The sequence below is a fragment of the Heterodontus francisci genome, chromosome 38, assembly GCF_036365525.1.
Source record: "Heterodontus francisci isolate sHetFra1 chromosome 38, sHetFra1.hap1, whole genome shotgun sequence".
In the NCBI taxonomy this organism is placed as follows: domain Eukaryota; kingdom Metazoa; phylum Chordata; class Chondrichthyes; order Heterodontiformes; family Heterodontidae; genus Heterodontus; species Heterodontus francisci.
In genome coordinates, this window is record NC_090408.1 from 13,618,960 (window position 1) to 13,645,787 (window position 26,828).

Genomic DNA, 26,828 nt, shown 5'->3' on the forward strand with positions numbered 1-26,828 from the left:
TTAAGTGATGCGAGACTGGTTTGTGACAGGCAGCCATGGCTATGTAAGCGCAGAGGGCACTTCTGTCAGTGAATCAAAATGGCCAGAATGTTTTCACATAATATAAAATTATAGACAAAGTTCATTGCATATTTACTTGCACAATAAATTAGTACAATAGATAACTTTCAGGAAATAACATTTTGGGTTACATGAGCATTTTGAGATATACCTATGGTTCCCCAACCTCGCCACCACTGGACTTTTTTCCTCATGTAATTTCTGGGCCTGTTGTAGACTAACTGATAGAGATTGACTGCTATGATTAGTCAACAACTCCATTATCACTGTATCATGTGACTACCAGACCAGGAGGAGAACTGGATGCAATTTGGTCCTTTTTTAATCTCACAGTTCCGAACTTTTTATTGCTGTGTCTCCACTCAAACTCATAAGCACAACCTCATTATCAAAATGTGTGATTTTGCCTGCTTTATCACAGGTCTATTAAACATGAATCATCCTCCTATATTTGATCTCCATGCCCATTCTACAGAAGAATAATGTAATTACTTAAAATAAACTAGATTAAAAAGGATAATCAGGATATGAAGGGCAACACTAAAGGAGTATATTAAGAGAAAGAGGGTGACTAAGGGTAAAGTGGGCCCCTTAAGGAAAGACACAGGTGATAATGTAATCAAAAATCAGGAAATAGCAGACTTGCTCAATACTTGCTTTATACTAGTCTTCATGGTGGAAGATGAGGAAAGTACCAGATAGGAGAAAAGGTAAAAATAGATCAAGGAGGGGAATTTATTAAGTAAAAAAGGGTAATGGAGAAAACAACAATAAACAAGTCTTCAGCACCTGAGTTTGCACTCCAGGATATTAAAAGTAGTAGGTGAGGAAATTGTCAATCCTTTACTCATGATCTTCCATAGCTCGCTTGATTCAGGAATTGTTCCCTTAGATTGGAAAATTGCCAATGTCACCACACTATTTAGGAGTTAGACAAATCTCCAGCACTCAAGTTTGCACCCCAGGATATTAAAAGATTAAATATTAAAATAAGGTACGGTGGGAGGTGGTGGCATAGTGATGTCATTGGACTAATAATCCAGAGGCCCAGGCTAATGGGTTCAAATCCATGGCAGCTGGCGACATTTAAATTCAATTAATTAATAAAAATCTGAAATTGAAAATTAGTCTCAGTAATAGTGCCATGGAGTTATCATCAATTGTCATAAAAATCCATCTGGTTCACTCATGTCCTTTAGGGAAAGAAATCTGCCATCCTTACTTGGTCTGGCCTATATGTAACACCAGACCCACAGCAATGTGGTTGACTCAACTGCCCTCTGAAATGGCCTAGCAACCACTCAATTCAAGGGAAATTAGGGATGGGCATCAAATGCTTGCCTTGCCAGCAGCATCCACATCCCATGAAAGAATAAAAAAAAGTGAGGAAATTGTAGATGCTTTAGTCATGATCTTTCATAGCTTACCTGATTCAGGAATTGGTTCCTTAGAATGGAATATTGCCAATGTCACCCCACTATTTAAGAAGGACAAGAGAGACAAGCTAGGAAATTATCGGTCTAATAGTCTAATGTTGGTTATACGAACATACGAATTAGGAGCCGAAGTAGGCCATTCAGCCACTCTAGCCTGCTCTGCCATTCAATAAGATCATGGCTGATCTGTTTGTGTCTCGAATTCCACACTCCCATCTACCCCCAATAACCTTTAATTCCCTTGCCTAACAAGAAACTATCTACCTCCACCTTGAAAATATTCAATGACCCCACCTCCACCATCTTTTGCAGCAGAGAGTTCCAAAATTGCACAACTCTCAGAGAAAAAAATTCACATCTCTGGAGAAGTTACTGGAATCTATTAGGGATAGAGTGACTAAGCACTTGGAAAAAAAACATGAACTGATGTGGCTCAGCAAACCAGCACGGATATGCAATGGATAAGTCATGGAGTCTTGTTAATTTTTTGAGGAGGTAACTAACTTGGTAGATAAGGGAGTGTCTATGATGTTATTTGTATGTAGTTCCAGAAGGCATCTGATAAGGTTCCAAATAGAGACTGTACAAAAAATTAGTGTGCATGGAATTGGAGACAATCTATTGACATGGGCAGAAAACTGGTCACGAGGTAGGAGACAGTAAGAATAATGGGTATGTATTCCAAATGGCAGGATATGACGAGTGGTGTTGCCCAGGGATCTGTATTGGAGCCTCAGTTTTTCACGATATTTATAAATGACTTAGATGAAAGAATACAGAGTTCGCTAATGGCACCAAGTTAGGTGACACAGAAAACAGCATAGATGGAAGCAGAAAACTGCAAAGGGGCATTGACATATTAAGTGAGTGGGCAAAGCTGTGACAGATGAAGTTCAATGTGAGAAAATCCAAGGTCATCCATTTTGGGCCTAAAAGACAAATCAAGGGTATTTTCTAAATGGCAAGAAGGGAGGAACTGTGGAGAAACAAAGAAATTTAGGGAGTCAAGTACAGATATCGCTAAAAGCTATAAGATAGCTACAAAAAGAAACTAATTAAAATGGCTAATAGAATGTTGGCCTTCAGCTGATGGAGCCAGAATACAAAGGGATGGAAGTTATGTTACTGTTACATAAAGGTCTTATTAGACCAATTCAGGATGGTGGCTTGGATTTTACCAAAACCACTACGTTCGGCTCCGTGGCAAGGGCTGGGTGGGGGGGGTGGGAGAAGGGGGCCGGAAGATTGTTCCAGCAGAGGCCTGCTTTGGAGGCCGACGCCGAGAGGGCCCAGCCTGATCCTCCTGGTGGCAACAAGACTCCGTGGCAGCACCCCCCACCCCACCGCTGGCGACAGGACCTCAATTTCCAGATGAAACAAATTTATTTAAATATACTTTGCAAATTTTGGTGGGGGGGGGGGGGGTTCACTTTTAAAATTCAAATTTGCTGGCAGGACTGCCTGCCCTTTAAAAATGACGCAGTGCCTGTGCACAGGCAGCAGACGCCATTGCCGTGGACGGACAACCTGCCCCCTCCACATGCCCCGGCTATATAAATTAGCTGCCGCCGGGAGCGACAGTGGGCTTTTAAAATCTGGCCCGCTCTGTTCAGTTTTGGGCACCACACCTCAGCAAGAATATATTGGCCTTGGAATGGGTGCAGCACAGATTTATCAGAATGGGGGGCTAAAAGGATTAAATTGAGGACAGGTTATAGAGTCATAGTCATAAAGTCACAGCACAGAAACAGGCCCTTCGGCCCATTGTGCTTTTGCCGGCCATCAAGCACCTATCTATTCTAATCCCATTTTCCAGCACTTGGCCCGTAGCCTTGTATGCGATGGCGTTTCAAGTGCTCATCTAAATACTTCTTAAATGTTATGAGGGTTCCTGCCTCTACCATCCCTTCAGGCAGTGTTCCAGATTCCAACCACAAACTGGGTGAAAACATTTTTCCTCAAATCCCCTCTAAATCACCTGCCCCTTACCTTAAATCTATGCCCCCTGGTTACTGATCCCTCCGCTAAGGGAAAAAGTTTCTTCCTATCTACCCTATCAATGCCCCTCATAATTTTGTATATCTCAATCATGTCCCCCCCTCAGTCTTCTGTGCTCTAAGGAAAACAACCCTAGCCGATCCAGTCTCTCTTCAGAGCTGAAATGCTCCAGCCCAGGCAACATCCTGGTGAATATCCTCTGCACCCTCTCTAGTGCAATCACATCCTTCGTATCGTGTGGTGACCAGAACTGTACACAGTACTCCAGCTGTGGCATAACTAGTGTTTTATACAGCTCCATCATAACCTCCCTGCTCTTATATTCTATGCCTCGGCTAATAAAGGCAAGAATCCCATTTGCCTTCATAACCACCTTATCTACCAGTGATGCTGCCTTCAGTGATCTATGGACAAGTACACCAAGGTCCCTCAAACCCTCTGTACTTCCAATGGTCCTACCATCCATTGTATATTCCCTTGCCATGTTAGTCCTCCCAAAATGCATCACCTCACACTTCTCAGGATTAAATTCCATTTGCCACTGCTCCGCCCATCTTACCAGCCCATCTATATCGTCCTGCAATCCAAGGCTTTCCTCCTCATTATTTACGACACCACCAATTTTCGCGTCATCTGCGAACTTACTGATCATACCTCCTATATTCACGCCTAAATCATTAATGTACAATACAAACAAAAGGGTCCCAGCACCGATCCCTTGCGGTATGCCACTGTTCACAGGCTTCCACTCGCAAAAACAACCCTCGACCATCACCCTCTGCCTCATGCCACTAAGCCAATCTTAGATCCAATTTGCCAAATTGCCCTGGATCCCATGGGCGCTTACCTTCTTAACCAATCTCCCATGCGAGACCTTATCAAAAGCCTTATTGAAGTCCATGTAGACTGCATCAACTGTTTTACCCTCATCTACACATCTAGTCACCTCCTCGAAAAATTCAATCAAGTTTGTTCGACATGACCTCCTCCTGACAAAGCCATGCTGACTCGCCTTGATTAATCCCTGCCTCTCCAAGTGGAGATTATTCCTGTCCTTCAGAATTTTTTCCAATAGTTTCCCTACAACTGATGTTAGACTCACCGACCTGCAATTACCTGGTTTATCCCTGCTACCCTTCTTGAATAATGGCACTGCATTTGTTGTCCTCCAGTCCTCTTGTACCTCTCCTTTGGCGAGAGAGGATTTGAACATTTATATCAGAGCCCCTGCTATCTCTTCCCTTGCCTCACATAACAGCCTGGGATACATCTCATCTGGGCCTGGGGATTAATCCACTTTTAAGCCCGCTAAAACAGATAATACTTCCTCTCTTTCAATGCTAATTTGTTCAGGTATATCACAATCCCCCTCCCTGATCTCTACACCTACATCGTCCTTCTCCATAGTGAACACAAATGAAAACTAATCATTTAAAACCTCACCTATGTCCTCCGGCCCCACACACAGATTGCCACTTTGGTCCCTAATGGGCCCTACTCTTTCCCTGGTTATCCTCTTGCCCTTAATATACTTATAAAATGCCTTGGGATTTTTCTTTATCTTGCCCGCCAGTGTTTTTTCATGCCCCCTCTTCGTGCTCCTAATTACTTTTTTTTTTTAAGTACCCCCCCTACACTTTCTATACTCCTCTAGGGCCTCCGCTGTTTCCAGTGCTCTGAATCTGCCATAAGCCTCCTTTTTTTCCCTTATCCAATTGTCTATATCCCTTGACATCCAGGGTTCCCTGGACTTGTTGGTCCTACCCTTCCCCTTTACGGGTACATGTTGGCCCTGAACTCTCACTATTTCCTTTTTGAATGACTCCCTGATGATGTAGACTTTCCTACAAGTAGCTGCTCTCAGTCCACTTTGGCCAAATCCTGTTTTATCATATTGAAATCGGCCTTCCCCCAATTCAGTACTTTTATTTCTGGTCCATTTTTGTCCTTTTCCATAACTACCTTAAATCTTACAGAATTATGGTCACTATCCCCGAAATGCTCCCCCATTGGCACTTCTACTACTTGTCTGGCTTCATTCCCTAGGATTAGGTCCAGTACTGCCCCTTCTCTTGGAGGACTTTCTACGTGCTGGCTCAAAAAACTCTCCTTTATGCACTTTAAAAATTCCGCCCCCTTTAAGCTTTTTGCACTAAGACTATCCCAGTTAATATTGGGGAAGTTGAAATCCCCTACTATTATTACCCTATTATCTTTACACCTCTGAGATTTGCCTACATATCTGCTCCTCTATCTTGCCCTGACTGTTTGGAGGCCTGTAGTACACTCCCAGACAAGTGATTGCCCTTTTTTTTAATATAAGTTCTACCCACATGGCCTCATTTGAGGAACCTTCTAAGATATCATCCCTCCTTACTGCAGTAATTGACTCCTTGATCAACAGTGCAATGCCACCTCCTCTTTTACACCCTCCCCTGTCACGCATGAAGATTCTATACCCTGGAATATTGAGCTGCCAGTCCCGCCCTTCCCTCAACCATGTCTCTGTGATAGCAATAATATCGTATTCCCACGCGTTACTCAACGCCCTCAATTCATCTGCTTTACTAATAAGACTCCTTGCGTTAAAATAGATGCAATCCAGCCTTGCATTATTCACTAAAATAAAAGCAAAATACCGCGGATGCTGGAAATCTGAAACAAAAACAAGAAATGCTGGAATCACTCAGCAGGTCTGGCAGCATCTGTGGAAAGAGAAGCAGAGTTAACGTTTCGGGTCAGTGACCCGAGGAACAGCATCTCATCTACCGATTAGGCACACTACAGCCTGCCGGACTGAACATGGAGTTCAATAATTTCAGAGCATGACAGCCCCCCATTTTACTTTCATTTTTAGTTATTTTTTCTTCCTTTTTTTTACATTCCTTTTTACATTTTTTACAATCTTTTTTTGCATTTATTTCATTTCATCTTAGTTTGTTCAGTTTGCTTACCCACTGTTTTTTTCAGGTTGTTTTTCTTCAGGTTTGCACTTGCTGCTGTTCAATATTCAGTGTATTCACACCTAATCTGTACTAATGCTTTGTCTTTCAACACACCATTAACATATTGTTTGTATTTGCTCCGTGACCTTTTGGTCAGCTATGTGGCCTGGTCCAATCTGCACCTTCTCCTTTGTTATCTCTTGCCCCACCCCCACCTCACTTGTTTATAATCTGTGACTTTTCTAATATTTGTCAGTTCCGAAGAAGGGTCACTGACCCGAAACGTTAACTCTGCTTCTCTTTCCACAGATGCTGCCAGACCTGCTGAGTGATTCCAGCATTTCTTGTTTTTGTTGCATTATTCACTTGTGCCTTAACAGGTCTATATTTGCTCTGCCTTCCCAACTGTCTTAGTTTCTCTTTTATATTTGACTGTGCATCACCCCCTACTGTACCTCCACTCTGTATCCCATCCCCCTGCCAAATTAGTTTAACCACTCCCCCCCCCCCTCCCCCAACAGCACTAGCAAACCTCCCAGGAAGGATGTTGGTCCTGTTCCGGTTCAGGTGCAACCCATCAAACTTGTACAGGCCCCACCTTCACCAGAAACAGACCCAGTGATCCAGGAATCTAAAGACGTCCCTCCTGCACCATCTCTTCAGCCACGCATAGACTCGGTGAGTATTCCCTTGAGTATACAAGATTAAGGGTTGATTTAATTAAGGTGTTTAAGACGATTTAAGGACTTGATAGGGTAGACAGAGAGACACTGTTGCATCTAATGCAGTCCAGAACAAGGAAATATAACCTAAAAAACAGAGATAAGCTTTTCAGGGGTGTTGTCAGGAAGCACTCTTCACACATTGAGGAGGAGAAATCTGGAACTACCCCCACAAAAAGCTGTTGAGGCTAGCTGAAGTGAGAATTTCAGAACTGTGATCAGTAGCCAAGCGAATTAAGGGTTACGGAACCAAGAAGGGTAGACGGAATTAAGATGCAGATATAAGGGGGTGAGGGATCAAGCCTGGGCAGATGTAGCAAACCAAGGGGTAGAATCAAGGCAGGAGAGTAGAAAAGTAATATGGGAAATGAAAGCCAGAGAATGGCAGGAAGGGACAGAGAGAAAAAAAACCTAATAACACACCAGTCTAGAGATAATAAAAAGACAAAACTAAAGTCTCTGTATCTGAGTGCACGGAGCATTCATAACAAAGTAGACTAACTGACAGATCATATTTATTTACTTCAATGTGCACTGATAGCCATTATGGAGGTGCGGCTGCAGGATGACAAGGATTGGGTCCTGAAAATTGAGGGGTATACGACGTTCTTAGTTTCTTAGAGCAGCACGTTCTGGAACCAACTAGAGAGCAGGTTGTATTAGATTTAGTATTGTGTAATGTGACAGGATTAATTAATGACCTCAGAGTAAAGGCACCTCTAGTTAGCAGCGACCACAATATGATTGAATTTTACATCCAGTTTGAAAGAGAGAAGAGCGAGTATAAGACTAGTATTATAAACTTAAATAAAAACTTAAATAAGGGCAACTATGTGGGCATGAAAGCTGAGCTAGCTGAAGTGAACTAGGTTACTAAGCTAGGAGATAGATCAACAGAGAAGCAGTGGCAGACATTCAAGGGGATATTTCAGAATACTCAGGATAATTATATTCCTACTATAACAAAAAATTCTAAGGGGAGGATCCATCATCCGTGGTTAGCTAAAGAAGTTAAAGAAAGCATCAAACTTAAGCATATAATTGCGCAAAGATGAGTGGCAGGTCAGATGATTAGTCAGAATATAAAGAGCAGCAGATAATGACTAAAAAGGTAATCAGGAGAAAGAAATTAGAGTATGAGAGGAAGCGAGATAGAAATGTAAAAATGGATAGCAAGAATTTCTACAGGTATTTAAAAAGGAAAAGAGTAAGTAAAGTGAGTGTTAGTCCTCTAGAGAGTGAGAATGGGGAGTTAATAGTAGATAATAAGGAAATGGCGGATGAAATGAACAAATATTTTGCTTCTGTATTCACTATAGAGGATACAAAAAACATTCCAATAATGGCTGTATATCAGGACGTGGAAGCAAGAGAGGAACCTGATGAAATTACAATCACCAGGGAAACGGTACTGAGCAAACTGATGGAGCTGTGGACTGACAAGTCCCTGGGTCCTGATGGGCTTCACCCTAGGTCTTAAAAGAGGTGGCAAATGAGGTAGTAGATGCATTGGTGTTAATTTTTCAAAATTCACTAGATTCTGGAAAGGTTTCATCAGACTGGAAAATAGCAAATATAACCTCTGTATTCAAGAAGTGTGGGGGGGTCGGGGGAGGCAGAAAACAGGTAACCATAGGCCAGTTAGCTTGACGTCTGTCGTGGGGAAGGTGTTAGAATTGATCATTAAGGGGGCTATATTTGGGCAATTCAAAAAACTCAAGGTGAAAGGGAATAGTCAACATGACTTTATGAAAGGGGGATCATGTTTAACCAATTTATTGGAGTTTTTTGAAGGAGTATCATGTGCCAAGGATAAAGGGGAGCCCGTTGATACCTGGAATGAGCGGGTTGTCTTACGAAGAAAGGTTGGACAGACTGGGCTCGTTTTCACTGGAGTTCAGAAGAGTGAGGGGAGACTTGATTGAAGTATGTAAGATCCTGAACGGTCTTGACATGGTGGTTTCTTCTTGGGGTGGGGGGGGGGGGGGGGGGGGTCTTGTGGTGTCCAGAGCTAGAGGGCACTGTTTTAAAATTAGGGGTTGCCCTTTAAAGACAGAGATGAGAATAAATGATCTCAGAGGGTTGTGAGACTTTGGAACTCTCTGCCTCAGAAGGTAGTGGAGGCGGGGTCATTGAATAATTTTAAGGCGGTGGTAGATAGATTCTTGTTAAGCAAGGGGATCAAAGGTTATCGGGGTAGATGGGAGTGTGGAACTTGAGACACAAACAGATCAGCCATGATCTTATTGAATGGTGGAGCAGGCTAGAGGGTCCGAATGGCCGACTTCTGCTCCTAATTCATATGTTATTATAATCTAATTGAATGGCGGAACAGGCTCGAGACACAGCTCTACTTCTGCTCCTATGTCCTGAAAAGATGGACAGGATCTGAACTTGTTGCCGTACCAGACTGCTGTTTCTAATTTACTAGTGCTGGTGTGTACAGATATACATTTACAAGGGCTAGGAACTTTTGTTTCATCTGGCTTTAATTTGTTGAATATTAATCTCAGAATTGAATTAAATTTATAAACGGTTCATTGCATGCAGTTTGACGTTTCACCAACTGATGGCAGCAGTTATGCACATTTCTCTGCTCTAATCATGTATTCACTAAGTATATGCCCCATTATAGGAGTGGAATCCATTTTGATGTGTCTTGCTTTAACTTCTAGATTTTCTCCCTTTGGCATTGGTGCAAGACCAGCTGTTGTTGGGTTTCAGCTGGGCTGAAACAGAAGTGAGCTGGTGCATCCAATTTTCTATAGTCAGCTCTTTAGGATATCAGGTGTGGAATTGGAAGAATCTAAGTAACACATTAGGTGTGAGAAATAAAAAGTAAAGTAATAAGGAGAATTAAAAAGTGTGTTACAATAGGGGGACCAAAATTCTGAAAGTATCTCAACCTATTCACAGCCTTTGCAAGCCTAATGTGTCAGCCCTGCCTCAATCGGTAGCACTCACACCTGAGTCAGGAAGTTGGGAATTGAAATCCCACTCCACAGACTAACACATTATCTAGGCTGGCACAATAGTGCAAAATTGAGGGAGCGCTGCAGTGTTGGAAGTCTCCCGAATGAAAATTCAAGAAAGTCGGCATAGAAATTCCCATGGCTCTATTTTTAGGGGATTTCGTCCCTGTGTTCTTGCCAATAGATTAGATTAGATTAGATTAGAGATACAGCACTGAAACAGGCCCTTCGGCCCACCGAGTCTGTGCCGAACATCAACCACCCATTTTATACTAATCCTACACTAATCCCATATTCCCAAACATCCCCACCTGTCCCTATATTTCCCTACCACCTACCTATACTAGTGACAATTTATAATGGCCAATTTACCTATCAACCTGCAAGTCTTTTGGCTTGTGGGAGGAAACCGGAGCACCCGGAGAAAACCCACGCAGACACAGGGAGAACTTGCAAACTCCACACAGGCAGTACCCGGAATCGAACCCGGGTCCCTGGAGCTGTGAGGCTGCGGTGCTAACCACTGCGCCACTGTGCCGCCCTTATATTTACCCCTTAATCAACAACTCAACACAGGTAATCTGGAAATCATCCCTTGGGACCTTGCTGTGCTTAAATTGGCCCCTGCGTTACCCTACAATAATGACCACACTTCAAAAGTACTTCATTGGCTGTGAAGTGCTTTGGAATGTCCTGAGGCCGTGAAAGGCACTATATAAATGCAAGTTGTTCCTTTCCTAAAGAGAAGAGATTGAGACAGGTGAAAATGAAGGAAAAGGAAAGACATGATGCAGGTATGAGTCAATAAGCAAGTCGCAGAGCAACCCAGCACCCGACTCCCTTTTAGATGTCTGCTGAAGTGGAGGCAGTGCTGCTTAGTTGCAAGAAGGGCTTCCCTCTATACCACTCCACTACATCATCCTCATAGGTGAGCACTGCAGCTTGCCTACAAGGAGGGGAAGCCACGTTTCAGGCCACTTGGTATCCTTGCAGCACACGGCACAGCATTATGTCTGCCTATCTACCGACCCCAATATTGTGAAAACAGTTCCCAATGATCACTCAAGGGTCGGTGTGCCAGGACCTGCAGATATGGCTGTTGGCTCTGTGGCTGGCACAGCCAATTAGGCCACAACAGCTACTGATCAGCCTGACTTGTCTTGTGCAGCACACTGTGAGCGGGATACTTCTAGTGATACAGGAATTTGCATAACTTAGTGATGATATCTGGGCCATAATGGTTTTCTGACAGGACAGATGGAACAAACCACATGTGGAGGAGTGGTCACTGCCAGTCCCAGTGGGGGAATGAGGAGGTAGATGCAGACCAAGCAACAAGGCTCCACTTGCTGAATTTACCCACATTCTCCACAGCCAATCCGCCTGATTTCTGAGCAGGATTGCAGCCAAAGGCTGCTTCTGCAGCTTCCTTTGGAAATAGTGCCGCTGCCAATACCAATGTTTGTCACAGCACTGCACTTTCACTACTGTATGCAGAAGGGGAAACTGACAGGTGGGCTCTCAGCATCTCTCATGCAGCCTGAGTCACCCAACATCCTTTTGTGGGGCTTCCTAACCCAAAGCCATCTGACAGGGGGATGACCACTGGTGGCAAGGGTAAAGGGAAAATAAATTGTTTATCAATTGACATGAAAACTAATGAGAAATGCAATGCCAATGAAGTGAGGGGGGAAACAACTGAAGAAAACGTTAAGTGGCTACCTGTAGATTACTGTGTCCTTTCCACAATGTCCAGGACAGTTACTGCCACCGAGCAGCCCTAGATGTCCATTCTTTATACCAGAACTCTTGCGCACCAGGACGATGAGACATGCTGTATGAGAGTGAAATGGGTCCATGCCTAGGTGAGCCGAGTGCTTTTGTACATCAGGATTTAAAGCACAGCACATTTCCATCTTCATTTCCATCTTCTGCATCTGACCTCTCAGATACCAAGAAAAATCTAGGATTAAGTGCGCAAAAACCTCAGATGACACATCCCTCTTATTCCTTTCTGGGTCTATAGTTGGCCCCATAAACTGAAGAGTAATTGCCTGTAAAGAGCTGGAGAGGAACTACAGGCACTTGCAGGATTTGAAGCAAGGTGGGGGAGCGGGGGGAGAAGAGGCAGGAGAGGCCATAACCCTTGCCAAATCTCTCTGTGGTTTAGAAGTGGGGGAATTACATATTTTTGACCTCATAATGCCCCTCTCTGCCCTACACATTGCAAGTGTTATAGTAATCTCAAGATCACTGAGGCACTAGTGAGGTTTCGCAACTTTCACTCCTGAATGTTGAACTACGGCACTTGGCAGGGTTGTGATACGCAGCCAAGTCTGAGGCACTGAGCTGATTAATCCAAGTAACTGTAGTCATACTGAGTAAAGTGAAAAGCCACATCTTCTTTCAGGTTCTTGCCATACAACCAGCAGCATTCATAGTGCTATCTGAATGTTTCCAGTATTTTCTACTTATATTTCAGATTTTCAGCATCTGCGATATTTTGCTTTTATTTTAGCAGTCATAGTGTGGTTTACAACAGTCCCAAAATTGTGCCAATGATCCAGGCTTAAAAACTCGAACAAAAAGCACAATAGTTGCTTGACAGACAGTGGGTATCATGTAATTAAATAAAAGCACACCCTGTCATCATTCGTGTGCCATTTATGAAATAAGAATGAAGCTCAGGAATACTGCACTCATGCCCCTTTTACACTGATGAGCTAAAAACATTTGCAGATGGTGAGAGGTCTGATCCAATAGTTAATGTAAAATAGCCCAGGAAACCAGTTTGATTTTACTGCCTCCTGATACATTGCATCTTCAAGCAATGAGAAAGGGACTGAGGCAAAAGTTAGGATTCCTGAAAGACCTGCATTTCTATATCCCCTTTCATGATCTTAGTATGTTCCAAAGTGCTTTACAGCCAATTAAGTTCTTTTAAAGTGTAATCATTGCTGTAATATTGGGAAACGCAGCAGCCAATTAAATATTGGGAAGACTAAAGCCTCGCTACGGAAACAGTGTCAAAACAGGGATGTGGAGATTTAGTATTTTCCCACATTGTGCTCCAGGCAAGAGAGATGGAAAAGAAATTTCAATTTCACATATCAATTGTTCATTTCTATATTAATTTACTTACAGGAAAAACTGCTTGATGCCAGTTATTGGAAGCTGTGTTCCTGTGGCTCAACTACACAGGTATTATTTCAAACTTTGTTTATTCCCTGTATTGATTTTTCCCATGTTAATACACTATGGCTTCCAACTTACCCAATCTTCCTGCACTTGTTGTTTCCTTTGTCCTCAGCACTTGCACCAGCTGCCTCCGCCCCTGAGCAACCTTCCCTAGGTTACGCGTCAACAGCTTCCCAAAGGAGGGTGAAGTATGTGCGGTTGCTGGCACCTGCCTATGAAAGTAGCATATTCACTTCCTCTTTGTAACTTCCCCTGTACAGAAGTATCCTGAGTCATCTAAGCATTCATTTCCCTGATTTTTTCTCATGCCAGTAAAACACTGACTAACTTTTGTGTGCCAGCTAGCCTAGTTCAGCACAAAAGGATTAAAAATTTGTCAGGATAGCCTTTATTGCATGTCTACATGAGAAAGTAGTCACATATTTACTTTTCTTTAATATATTTCTTTAGGTCCGACACCATCTTCCTGACATCCTTCCCAGTCCTACGGGTTTGGGAAACGTTTGCCCTTAGTGCTACAGTCTCCCATGCCTGCAGCTTGTTGGGGGCCAGGGCATTAGCCCGCCTGTCCCTCACTGCCTCATCCCAAATTTTACATTTCCTCTGCCTTGAAGTTCCACTGTTCAGTAAAACTGCAAAGTTCACAGTTCTGCTGCACAACTGCACAGAATTAAATGGCAGCCTGGCACTGAGAACAGGTTCTGGTGCTGCTGACAGTCCCTGCCACTTCCCTGCATGGGTGCCACAGGACACAGTACATCACTGTTTGTGAAATCGCTACATGCTTAAAAATTTTAGGAAACTTTAAGCAACAGTCAGGTTAACCCTTTAATGATGTTCAAATTTCAATTTCTAGGCTTATATAGCTTGACAGTGAGAAAGAGAGTGAGCGAGTGAGAGAGACTTACATTTATAAAGCACCTTTCATGACTTCAGGACATCCCAAAGCACTTTACAGCCAATGAATTACAGAAATGAATGCAGGATTTGTTTATTGCTTTTAAAAGAAAATGATCCTTTGATTACTATGAGCCTCTCAGTACAGTCCACTCTGCAATGAACAGTACCACTGGAGAAATGAGTCTGCCTGTCAAGAGTACTCAGGAGCATTTGCTGTATTTGATGAATGGTGACTGAACTTCAACTGTATAAATCAGGGACAGCATTCAACTCGACTCCATACAGCTGGAGGGCTGGAGAATGGAGAGAGAACTTTTCATCTTGGTGCTGCTGGTAGGGAGCCTCACCTGCTGGAAGTGCACATTGCAAATCCGCGTAGATGCTCTGCGTGATCGTGATTCTTGCACCGTTCATTTAAAATGGATAGTAAGCCGTGCACAGCACTCACCAAAAAATTCTATCCTGCTCTTCCAGCGAGCAATATTCCCCTACTGGACAATTATCCCTTACGTCTATGTCAGAGTGCATGGGGTAAATCATAAAAATGTGTGCTATCAGCCAACAGCTTTGCACAACATAAAAATAACTTGCATTTATATAGCGCTTTTCACATCCTCAGGATGTCTAAAGAGCTTTACAGCCACTGTTGTAATGTAGGAGACGCAGCTGCCAATTTGCACACAAGGTCCTACAAACAGCAATGTTATAATGACCAGATAATCTATTTTAGCGATGTTGGTTGAGAAATAAGTATTGGCCAAGACATCAGTGAGAACTACCTTGTTATTCTTCGAGTAGCACAGTGGCATCTTTTACATCCACCCGAGGGGGCAAACGGAGCCTCGATTTAACATTTCACTGAAAGACAACACCTTCAACAGTGCAGCCCTTCTTCGAGCTGCACTCAAATGCCAGCCTAGATTATGTGCTCAACTCTCTGGAGTGGGACTTGAACCCACCACTTACTGACTCAGAGGCAAAAATGCTATGAGCCACTGAGCCATGGTTGACACATGATAGGTGCACATATCAGTAATTCAGGGGCGCTGGTCAGTGCTCAGCATGATTTTCCATCCATTAGCTTTAATGAGCAAACAACTGAAAAACCCTCAATTTGCACTCTTATTCTGCAAAGTTCAGTATTAGGAACAGTTACTCATAAACTGTGCCATGACCCCAGGAGAAGGATCTGTGTTGGGAGATCAAAGTGACCATTGTTCTGACCTTGATTACAAAGTACAGAAATCATATTTCTGAAATAAATAATCTAGCCAGAAAAATAATGTTTTAATACTTCATCACTATCATGCAATGTTTCTTTGCGCTTTTTCAAACCATGATAGGACAGTTTCCAGATAAATACACATTCTGAGCACTCAGCAAAATATGTGATTAAAACTCTGAGGTTACATAGCTTCAATTTACTGAAATTGGAAAACTGAAGAAAAACTTGAATAGTGTTGAATCTGCAAGAACTATAGATGATGGAAGTATTATCTGAGGAATTTCGCCTAACTACTGTACATTTAACAAAAAAGTATTCCCAAATTCTGTAGTTAACTTTAAATCTCAAAAAGAAATCATACAATTTCAAAACCCTGTCTACTTTTCATGTAAACAGTAAGGATTCCACATCTGAAGGAGAACAGGGACTCTAAGGTATCCTGGTCAACATTCATCCCTCCCTGAAATAACAAGGGAAAGGCATAATTGGTCACTGCTCTCGCTGCTGTTTCTGGGGAAGTTGCTGAGAAAAAACTGGCTACTCGTCTTTGCCTACTTATTAAAAGTGACTGCACTTCAAAACTAATTTTTGTGCAGTACTTTGTAGCCTTTCCCAGAGACATGATAAGGCGCAATATAAGTGCAAGTCTTTCTTTCTTTCAATACCTTGGTTAAAGGTCAATCATACAACTAATATTTGTTCCAATACTAACATAAGTGGCCAATGGAACCTGAGCTCTTCCTTGGAGAAATAAATAAAAACACAAAAGGATTTTTACCAAGGAATAAACGTTTACAGCTCAATAACCAATTTTGTGTCGAGATGGGAATGTTGACTTTTGAACAGAAAAATGTTCTGCATTTTGTTAAATTCCAGACTTTGCATCAATTTTCACTGAAGCATTGCTTAGTAAAGCCAAGAGCTTATTTTAACAATTTATCATATTTTCATCAATTTACTCGTCAGATTATGATGCCATTTCTGCACTACAACAAATTTAAAATTAGGCAGCCTTCATTGCCCAAGACTATAGCAAGATTATAGATACTTATTTCAATTACTTATATGTGGAGGTAAGTTGTTTCCATTCAACTGCATATTTTTATTTAAACTTATTCTTCATGTCAAGGTGACCTTAACAAATACAATTCGCCAAGAGTCTTTGTGGTCAACCAAACTGATCAGTATGCACACAAAATGCTTTCATCTCACTCTGAACTCAATTTTAAAATAACTATTCTTTGGGAAATTACAAGCAACAGCCATAGAGAAGTGTATTAAAAGCAGGTAAGTAACAAAAAGGACGTGTGGCCATTTCTACCATTACTGGTGCCAGAGAGCTCTCCACCCACTGTAACTAATATATCTGCCATTCACAGGATTAAAGTACTTGCTTATTAAGGTCTTATTGATGACTGTTATGACCAGGTGAGAAAGTGGTCTATGGGTCTCTTTCAGCCTTCACCTGGTCTTACTGGAACACGATTTAATTTTAACACACAGTGTTTTTAGTTCCCCCTTGGTGAATCCTTGTTCACTGCTTTCCAACTATAAGGCAAAAAAACCCAGCAAAAACAGGTTTTCTTAGGTTTAAAGAAGAAAGGTTGAAATTTATTGAACTTGAACTTCAACTCTAATTCGGTCGATGCCTACGAATTCACGACACGTCCACACTAGCATGCATACGTGATACACACATGCAAATAGAGACAGAAAAGGGCAGAATAAAAATAGAGTGGAAAAGTTTGAGGCAATATCTGAAGAGTTTTTGTTATGGTTCTTCAAGCTCATTGTAGAGTCCTTGATTGTAGGTAGATCTTGCTTTTCATTAGAGCCAAGTATTCTTCTTAAACCTTGTTCGCTGTAGGAGACTTTTCTCTCTTGGAGTTCATGTGTCTTCAGTGGATACAGAGGCTTGTGAGAAAGAGATGGGAGCAGACAGGAGAGATCTTCTCAGTCCAGGAGCAAATAGTCTTTCTTCATTTAAACTATCTGTAGCTAGTTCAAAAGACCCTGGAACAGCCAATTAGTCATGTGACTAGCTGGTCTAACCAGTCCTGGATTGTATCACCTTAGCAGTCTCTGGAATGCTCCTCTTACACACAATACCTGGTGATCAAGGTCCAGTGTAGGTTGAATGCGTTAGGGAATGGTCCTTTGTCCTTCCAAGAACTGTCTGTTAATATGCAAATGTATTTTCCAGCCAAGGCTGATCTGTCATTTCCTCACTCCAGCAACAGTTTTAAATCAATGTTCATGACAAAATTAATGTGCCTCATTCTTGGCAGGTGGGGGCCTAGCATGACAATGACCTATCGTAATAAAATGCTGCAGGTTTCAGCATATAGAAAAATGGAGTTCTGTGCTTGCATGCAGCACACGTTCTTGTAACAGACGACAGCTTTGAAGTACCTGCACAATACATCACAGGTGGATTCTTTGGGCCTCAGAGAATAGGCAACGGATCTTAGCAGCTATTTCACAGTATACTAGCCACCTCAGGAGATGGCAGACTGAGAGTTTAAACTCGACATAAGACTTCCCACTGCCTGAACAAACCACTCCTAGGAGCAGCTGCACATTAACGGTAACTATTTAGACATCATGGAATAGCAATGCTTAAACTGAGTTAGGGCACTGAGAGTTAGTTTATGGTACCCGATGCAAGGAGACCTGCAGGGACAAGAAATCATCTGCGCTGTACGACCAGAGGCAGTGAAGCTCATCTTACAATCTACTATTAGGTATTCACAGGAGTCACTGCAGTGGTTAATCACCACATCATCCAGTTTCATTACAACAAAATTTTTCCTACCCCTTTCAGCAAGCATCAGGAGCAACAGAGACAGCTACAGTGTTACCATATTCCTTGCTTCTTTAAGACACAGGAATCATTAACTACACACCTAGCCATTTATAGCATGACTGGCGATCCCAGGAAGGACCTACAGTCCATCCATATACAAATATATAGAAGTTAAACACAAACAGGATATTCAGCCCAACAAGTCCAAGTTGGTGTTTAACCTTCACACAGGCTCCTCGGATACCTAGGATTGAACTTTTCACACCCTACATAAAAAAGACAGACTTAAAAGTGCCAAATCTACTGTGAAAATTATTTCACTGCTGTATCTATGTGAATTATTTATTGCTCTAAAATTCAAAACTCAGTACATCAACAAACCGTTGCTAAGTATGACAGAACTTTAATAAAGCTCTCAAGACGTGCAGGTTCGCTGAAGTTTGGCATGAAGAGTTCTTGAAATTTCTGAAATGCAGCCACTGAAATTCCTAACTCTTTTCCTTTAATTTTCTTTTTCAGTTGCCAAGTTAATGCAGTTGTTGTGAACCACAAAACCAGTACTTTCTGGCATACAATTGTTGTAAAACTACATGCTACTGCAAGAAGTGTATCATATTGCTTTAAAGTATACATTCTACTATCCAAACTTTCCTTGTTCACATGTATCAATATCTTTTCTATGCGAGTGTATAAAAGTGGCAGAACATATGGCAATTCCCTTCATCGAGACCACAATAATTCTTTTCCAAGCCTCAGCTTCCAGCCACGGTTGCTGTAATGTGGCATACAAACAGCCCACATGCATCAGTTGTACAGGAGTTGCCACTTTAGAAGCCTCAAAGCCAGGAGGTGAAAATTTAATTCCATTAACATCAAAGTGCAGTACTGAGGGAGTGCTGCATGGTCAGAGGTGGCGGTTTTAGGATGAGACATTAAACCGAGGCCCCATCTGCCCTCTCAGGTGGACATAAAAGATCCCATGGCGCTATTTCAAAGAAGTGCAGGGGAATTCTTCCCGGTGCCCTGGCCAATATTTGTCCCTCAATCAACAACATTTAAAAAAATTCCCTAGTCATTGGAGACATAGAAAAATAAGAGCAGGAGTCGGCCATTCAGCCCTTCGAGACTGCTCCGCCATTCAATACGATCATGGCTGATCATCCAAACTCAGTACCCTGTTCCCGCTTTCTCCCCGTATCCCTTGATCCCTTTAGCCCCAAGAACTATATGTAACTCTTTCTTGAATATATTTAATGATTTGGCCTGCTTTCCATGGTAGAGAATTCCACAGGTTCATCACTCTCTGGATGAAGAAATCTCTCCTCATCTCAGTCCTAAATGGCTTACCCCTTATCCTTAGATTGTGACCCCTGGTCCTGGACTCCCCCGCCATCAGGAATATCCTTCCTGCATCTAGTCTGTCCAGTCCTGTTAAAATTTTGTAGGTTTCTTTGAGACCCCCTCTCATTCTTCTAAACTCTAGCGAATACAAGACTAATCAACCCAATCTCTCTTCATACATCAGTCCTACCATCCCAGGATCAGTCACTGAACTCCCTCCATAGCAAGAACATCCTTCCTCAGATAAGGAGACCAAAACTGCACACAATACTCCAGATGTGGTCTCACCAAGGCCTTGTATAATTGCAGCAAGACATCCTTGCTCCTGTACTCGAATCTTCTCGCTATGAAGGCCAACATACCATTTGCCTTAACTGCCTGCTGCACCTGCATGCTTACTTTCAGCGACTGCTGCACAAGGACACCCAAGTCTTGCTGCACCTCCCCTTTCCCAATCTATCGCTGTTCAGAAAATAATCTGCCTTTCTGTTTTTGCCTCCAAAGTGGATAACCTCACATTTATCTACATTATACTGCATCTGCCATGTATTTGCCCACTCACTCAACCGGTCCAAATCACACTGGAGCTTCTCTGCATCCTCCTCACAGCTCACACTCCCACCCAGCTTTGTGTCGTCTGCAAACTTGGATACATTACTTGGATATATTGATGATTCCCTCATCAATATCATTAATATATATTGTGAATAGCTGGGGTCCTAGCACTGATCCCTGCGGTACCCACTAGTCACTACCTACCACTTGGAAAAAGACCCATTTATTCCTACTCTTTGTTTCCTGTCTGCCAGCCAGTTCTTTATCCAGGTCAGTACCATACCCCAATCCCATGTGTTTTAATTTTGCACGCTAATCTCTTATGTGGGACCTTATCGAAAGCCTTCTGAAAGTCCAAATACACCACATCCACTGGTTCTCCCATATCTATTCTACTAGTTACATCCTCAAAAAATTCCAGTAGATTTGTCAAGCATGGTTTCCCTTTCATAAATCCATGTTGACTTTGTCAGATCCTGTCATTGTTTTCCAAGTGCTCTGCTATTACATCTTTAATAATGGACTCCAGCATTTATCCCAATCAGACAACAATGGAACCATGATCAAGCATATCTGCAACTCCTGTTCAAAATTTGTTCTGGTACTCCCCCTAGCATTTCCTTGTCCTTTTAATTAACTATGCACAAGATCAAAAATATTCTGTATGCACACATTTCCTGTCCACAAACTTCACTTGCTGTGGTCACACTTTTTATATCAATATTCAATATTGAAAACGCTTACATATTAAGCCATAATGGAAATTCCCTATGTAAACATGTCCCAGTGATGCTGCGGCCACTGGGTGGTACAGTATCACCAGTAACATTGAACCCTCTGACACACCATGAGCAATGACACGTATACCAGTTTAAGATAATTTTTTACATAATTATAGGCCAAATGCATTAAACCTACCTTAAGGTCCAACAGGTGATACCACATAATATCCTAGAATCCATTAAAGGCAGCAATATCAAAATGCAGATAACTCACTCGCACAAGCCAACGGGAGTACTGCATACAGTTTTGGTCTCCTTACCTTCGATGGAGTTCTGGGATGGGAGGATTGTCCTAGAAAGAATATTGAGTAGGCTAGGCATATATTTCTGAGAGTTTAGAAGAACGAGAAGTGGTCTAATTGAAACATATAAAACACTTAAGGGATCTGACTGGATAGATGCTGGGAGGTTGTTTCCTAGAACTAGGGGATGCAGTCTCAGAATAAGGGGTTGGTTATTTAGAACTGAGTGAGGAGAAATTTCTTCAAAGGATTTTGAGTCTTTGGACTTCTCTACTGGAGCAAGTTGTGGGTGCTCCACTGTTGAGTATTTTCAAGACAGCGATTGATAGATTCTTAGATGCTAAGGAGATATGGGGATAGTGTGGGAAAGTGTAGCTGAGGTAGAAGATCAGCCATGATCGTACTGAATGGTAGAGCAGGCTCAAAGGCCGAATAGCCTTTTTTTAAATTCTTGCATGGAATGTGAGCATCACTGGCACCATTTGTTGCCCATCCCTAATTGTCCTCGAGAAGGTGGTGATGAGCTGCCTTCTTGAACTGCTGCAGTCCATCTGGTATAGTGCTGTTAAGAAGGTAGTTCCAGGTTTTTGACCCAGCAACAGGGAACCAATGGCAATATAGCTCCAAGTCAAGATGGTGTGGGGCTTGGAGGGGAACTTGCAGGTGGTGGTGTTCCAATGTAACTGTTGCCCTTGTCCTTCTAGGTGGTAGAGGTCATGGGTTTGGAAGGTACTATCAAAGGAGGCTTGGCAGGTTGCTGCAGTGCATTTTGCAGATGGAACATATTGCTGCCACTGTGCGCCAGTGGTGGAGGGAGTGAATAGTTAAGGTGGTGATGGAGTGCCGATCAAGCGAGTTGCTTTGTGCTGGGTGGTGTCGAGCTTCGAGTATTGTTGGAGCTGCACTCATCCAGGCAAGTGGACAGTATTCCATCACACTCCTGATTTGTGCCTTATAGATGGTGGACAGGCTTTGGGGAGTCAGGAGGTGAGTTACTCACTGCAGAATTCCCAGCTTCTGACCTGCTCTTGTAGCCACAATATTTATATGGCTGGTCCAGTTAAGTTTCTGGTCAAGGTAACCCCCAGGATGTTGATGCTGGGGGATTCTGTGATGATAATGCTGTTGAATGTCAAGGGGAGATGGTTAGATTCTGTCTTGTTGGAGATGGTCTTTGCCTGGCACTTGTGTGGCACGAATGTTACTTATCACTTATCAGCCCAAGCCTGAATGTTGTCCAGGTCTTCCTGCATGTGGGCACGGACTGAGGAGTCACGAATGGTATCGAACACTGTGTAATCAGTGAATATCCCCACTTCTGACCTCATGGTGGAGGAAAGGTCATTGATGAAGCAGCTAAAGATGGCTGGGCCTAAGACACGACCCTGAGGTATCCTGCAGCAATGTCCTGGGGCTTAGATGTCTGGCCTCCAACAACTAGAACCATTTTTTGTGCTTGGTATGTCACCAACCAGTGGAGACTTTACTCCCGATTCCCATTGACTTCACTTTTGCTAGGGCTCCTCAAAGCAACACGTCTATGATGCTAGGGACCTCAGGAAGAGGCAGAGATGGATCATCTACCGGCATTTCTGGCTAAAGATGGTTGCAAATGCTTCAGCCTTGTCTTTTGCACCGACATAATGGGCTCCCCCATCATTCAGGATGGGGATGTTTGTGGAGCCTCCTCCTCCAGTTAGTTACTTAATTGTCTACCACCATTCATGACTGGATGTGGCAGGACTGCAGAACTTTGATCTGATCCATTGGTTGTGGGATCACTTTGCTCTTTCTATCGCATGTTGCTTCTACTGTCTAGCATGCATGTAGTCCTGTGTTGTAGCTTCACCAGGTTGGCACTTCATTTTTAGGTATGCCTGGTGCTGTTCCTGGCATGCTCTCCTCCATTCCTCATTGAACCAGGGTTGATCACCTGGCTTGATGGTAATGGTTGAAAATAATTCTGCTGATAATGGCCCACAGTGCCTCATGGATGCCCAAGTTTTGAGCTGCTAGATCTGTTCTGAATCTATTCCATTTAGCACAGTGGCAGTGCCACACAACACAATAGATAGACTCCTCAGTGTGAAGATGGGACTTCGTCTCCACAAGCTCTGTGTGGTGGTCGCTCATACCAATACTGTTATAGACAGATGTATCTGCAACAGTTGGATTGGTGAAGGCAAGGTCAAGCAGGTTTTTCCCTCACCACCTGTCACAGGCCCATCTGGCAGATATGTCCTTCAAGACTCAGCCAGCTCAGTCAGTAATGGTACTATCAAACCACTCTTGGTGACGGGCATTGAAGTCTCCCACCCAGGGTACATTCCGTTCTCTTGCTGCCCTCAGTGCTTCTTCCAAGTGGTGTTCAACACACAGGTGTACTGTTTCATCAGCTAAGGGAGGGCGGTAGGTGGCAATCAGTAGGACGTTTCCTTGTCCATGTTTGACCTGATGTCATGAGACTTCATGGGGTCCAGATATTGAGGACTCCCAAGGTAACTCCCCCTTGACTGTATACCACTGTGCTGCCACCTCTGGTGGGTCTATCCTGCTGGTGGGATAGGACATGCCCAGGGATGGTGATGGAGGAGTGTGGGACATTGGCTATAAGGTATGATTTGGTAAAGTATGCCCATACTCTTACTCCTGCTTCTATTTCTTTTGGTCTTATGTTCTTTTTAACTGTCAGCTTGAGAGACAATGTAGCTAAATCAAACATGGACTCAATGGGCCGAATGGCCTCCTTCTGTACTATAAAAAACATGATGTCAGCCAGATTAAACTGGCCATAAAACTCTGAACACCATTGCATGTATGCAACATATGATACGATATGAAGGTTTCTGTGCAAGAGCAGGACAGGTTTGGGTTTTACTGAACATCACAGCACCCACTGGGACAGGAGATTATATCCTGAACAAACCCAGATACATCTCACAATGTCACTGACCTGCTTTGCCATGGAAGAGCATCACCAGTAGGAGAAAAATTTGTACTTTATTACTTGATGTTCCAATACTGATTTGATAATGGTCAACATGGTATTAATGAAAACTTGACAACTGTAAATGGTTATATTAATGAGTCAAGGAATTACTGCTGCCTGTTTGAATAACTGAGTAAGAATCAACACTAATTTTTTGTTACTCATTCAGCAATCTAGAAATAAATTTAAATTAATTTAAAATAAGAAACAGCATGCAGACAAGTATACCAAAATATAAAGAAAACTATTCAACACAATGCAGTTGTTTCTTCACCAACTTGTACTTAAGTTCTTCTCGAAATACACACAACCATTTACCTTGTTTGAGGGCTTGGGTTTGAGCAGGCAGTGAATCGAATCTTCTGCTTCGAACACACATGAGCTTCTCAACCCGCTCTGCAGCAATATCCAAAGGGCTGGGCAGTTTGTTACATACCATTGCTGTTGTGCTTTGTCAAGGAATTCCAAAGTTACCAATGGATTCACCTGGATGCTTCCTCATCCAAGACAGATTTTTGTTAACCATTTCACATTCTACCATAACAACTGTTTATGGTTGACAGGGCAGATGGTCATCAAACAGTTCCACTTTACTCTCAATGGCACCTTAGAAGCAAATCAGTGTCTGGAATTATGTGCAAGGATGCAAATCGTCTGCAATGGTTACTTACACATTTGATTACTTAATCATTATAATACACTTTATTAGCATAAGTACAATTTTACTTTCTGTAGTTTTATGGGTCCTTTGAATGAAGTCATTGTTTCCTACCGTGTCCCTGTATTGTCCACTGTTTCCCCCCAGAGGGCAGGTACACTTAATGTTGTTGGAGTAAAATCTTTAGGTCTGAAGTAAAATTCAAGCATTTTTAATACTTTTAAAGCTGCTTTTGCTATGTCACATTTCGAACCATAAATTATCCAATAAAAGTGCTCTCACAAAATTAGATGTGTCCACTTACTTCTGGTGGTCTGTATAGCTCAGTGCCACACCATATTATTTATTTACCCTTTTCTTGTCTCTTGACTGCATAACTGGCAGTTTATTAGACAATGCTTAAGCATTTGACTAATTCATTGTGACTGGTATAACAGTACTGTGTTAACAACTTCCATTCTGCTCAAAAGGCATGACAACTGTCCAGAATTTTCTAATTTTCACAACAGAATCAGGCACCTGTCAGTCCTTGCCCATTCCTATTTTAAGAGGCTCTTTTATGGTACTGATGAATAAAATCCTAATTTTCTTTTTTAAACCATGCCCTTCTCCCATCTAGCAAAGAGACTCAGTCCGCAAGCAGGACCCTGAGCTTCCGGTTGCTTGCCATTTGAACACTCCCCCCTGCTCTCAACTCTGTCCTGGGATTGCTGCAGTGTTCCAGTGAACATCAACGCAAGCTCGAGGAACAGCATCTCATCTACCGATTAGGCACACTACAGCCTGCCGGACTGAACATTGAGTTCAATAATTTCAGAGCATGACAGCCCCCCCACTTTACTTACATTTTTAGTCATTTTTAGTTATTTTTTCCATTCCTTTTTACATTTTTTACAATCTTTTTTGCATTTATTTCATTTCATCTTAGTTTGTTCAGTTTGCTTACCCACTGTTTTTTTCAGGTTGTTTTTCTTCAGGTTTGCACTTGCTGCTGTTCAATATTCAGTATATTCACACCTAAGCTGTACTAATGCTTTGTCTTTCAACACAGCATTAACATATTGTTTGCCTTTGTTCCGTGACCTTTTGGTCAGCTATGTGGCCTGGTCCAATCTGCACCTTCTCCTTTGTTATCTCTTGCCCAACCCCCACCTCACTTGTTTATAATCTGTGACTTTTCTAATATTTGTCAGTTCCGAAGAAGGGTCACTGACCCGAAACGTTAACTCTGCTTCTCTTTCCACAGATGCTGCCAGACCTGCTGAGTGAATCCAGCATTTCTTGTTTTTATAGCAAAGAGACTCGTTGGGTGCATATAATTATGTTGTAGCAAAATCCGGAAGCTCTGGACCAACATCACGTTTTCAAGTATGCCGTTCCTAGCTCAGTACTTTGACCCAAAACAATCCAATTTACTGCCTGAAAATGTTAAAAGCAATTATGGATTCTGCCGTCACCACTGTTCTGAAAGGGTATTTCAAGATCTAACAACTCCGCATGAAAATTCTCCTAATCACCCCACTAAATCTTCATTCCTTTGGTACTAGCCTTATATTTATGATCTTCGACTACAGTTCACAGGCCAGTGGAAATAGTTTTTTCTTGATTTAGTTTTTTAAAAATTTATTTTATTGAAACTTCTCATAACTTTGAGCACTTCTATGAGATATCTTCATTTTTGTTTCAATGAAGAGAGTCTTAGTTTCTCTTGCCTCTCCTCATAACCAAAATCCCTCAGCCCTGGTATCACTTTCGTGAATCTTTTCTGCACCCTCTCCTCGGTGGTCATCCTACCTCAAGGAAGGCACAAATATATTCTAGCTACGATCAAACCAATGATTTGTATAGGTTTAACATTACCTCTTTGCTTTTGTATTTTATGCCTATATTTATAAAACATGGATCCCATTTAGCTTTATCAACATGTCCTTTTTTTTTAAGGTGTGTACTTGAACACCCAAGTATCTTTGCTCCTCTACTGCTTTCAAAGTTATACCAT

General features: G+C 42.3%; 1 protein-coding gene across 1 annotated transcript in view; it reads right to left on the reverse strand.

Moving 5' to 3' along the window:
• efl1 (elongation factor like GTPase 1) overlaps nt 1-26,828 on the reverse strand; it is a 348,427-nt gene that overhangs the window by 246,542 nt on the left and 75,057 nt on the right. The window contains exon 11 of the mRNA XM_068017730.1: nt 24,490-24,612. Coding sequence (XP_067873831.1) covers nt 24,490-24,612 — 123 coding nt within the window. The remainder of the gene's footprint in view (nt 1-24,489; nt 24,613-26,828) is intronic.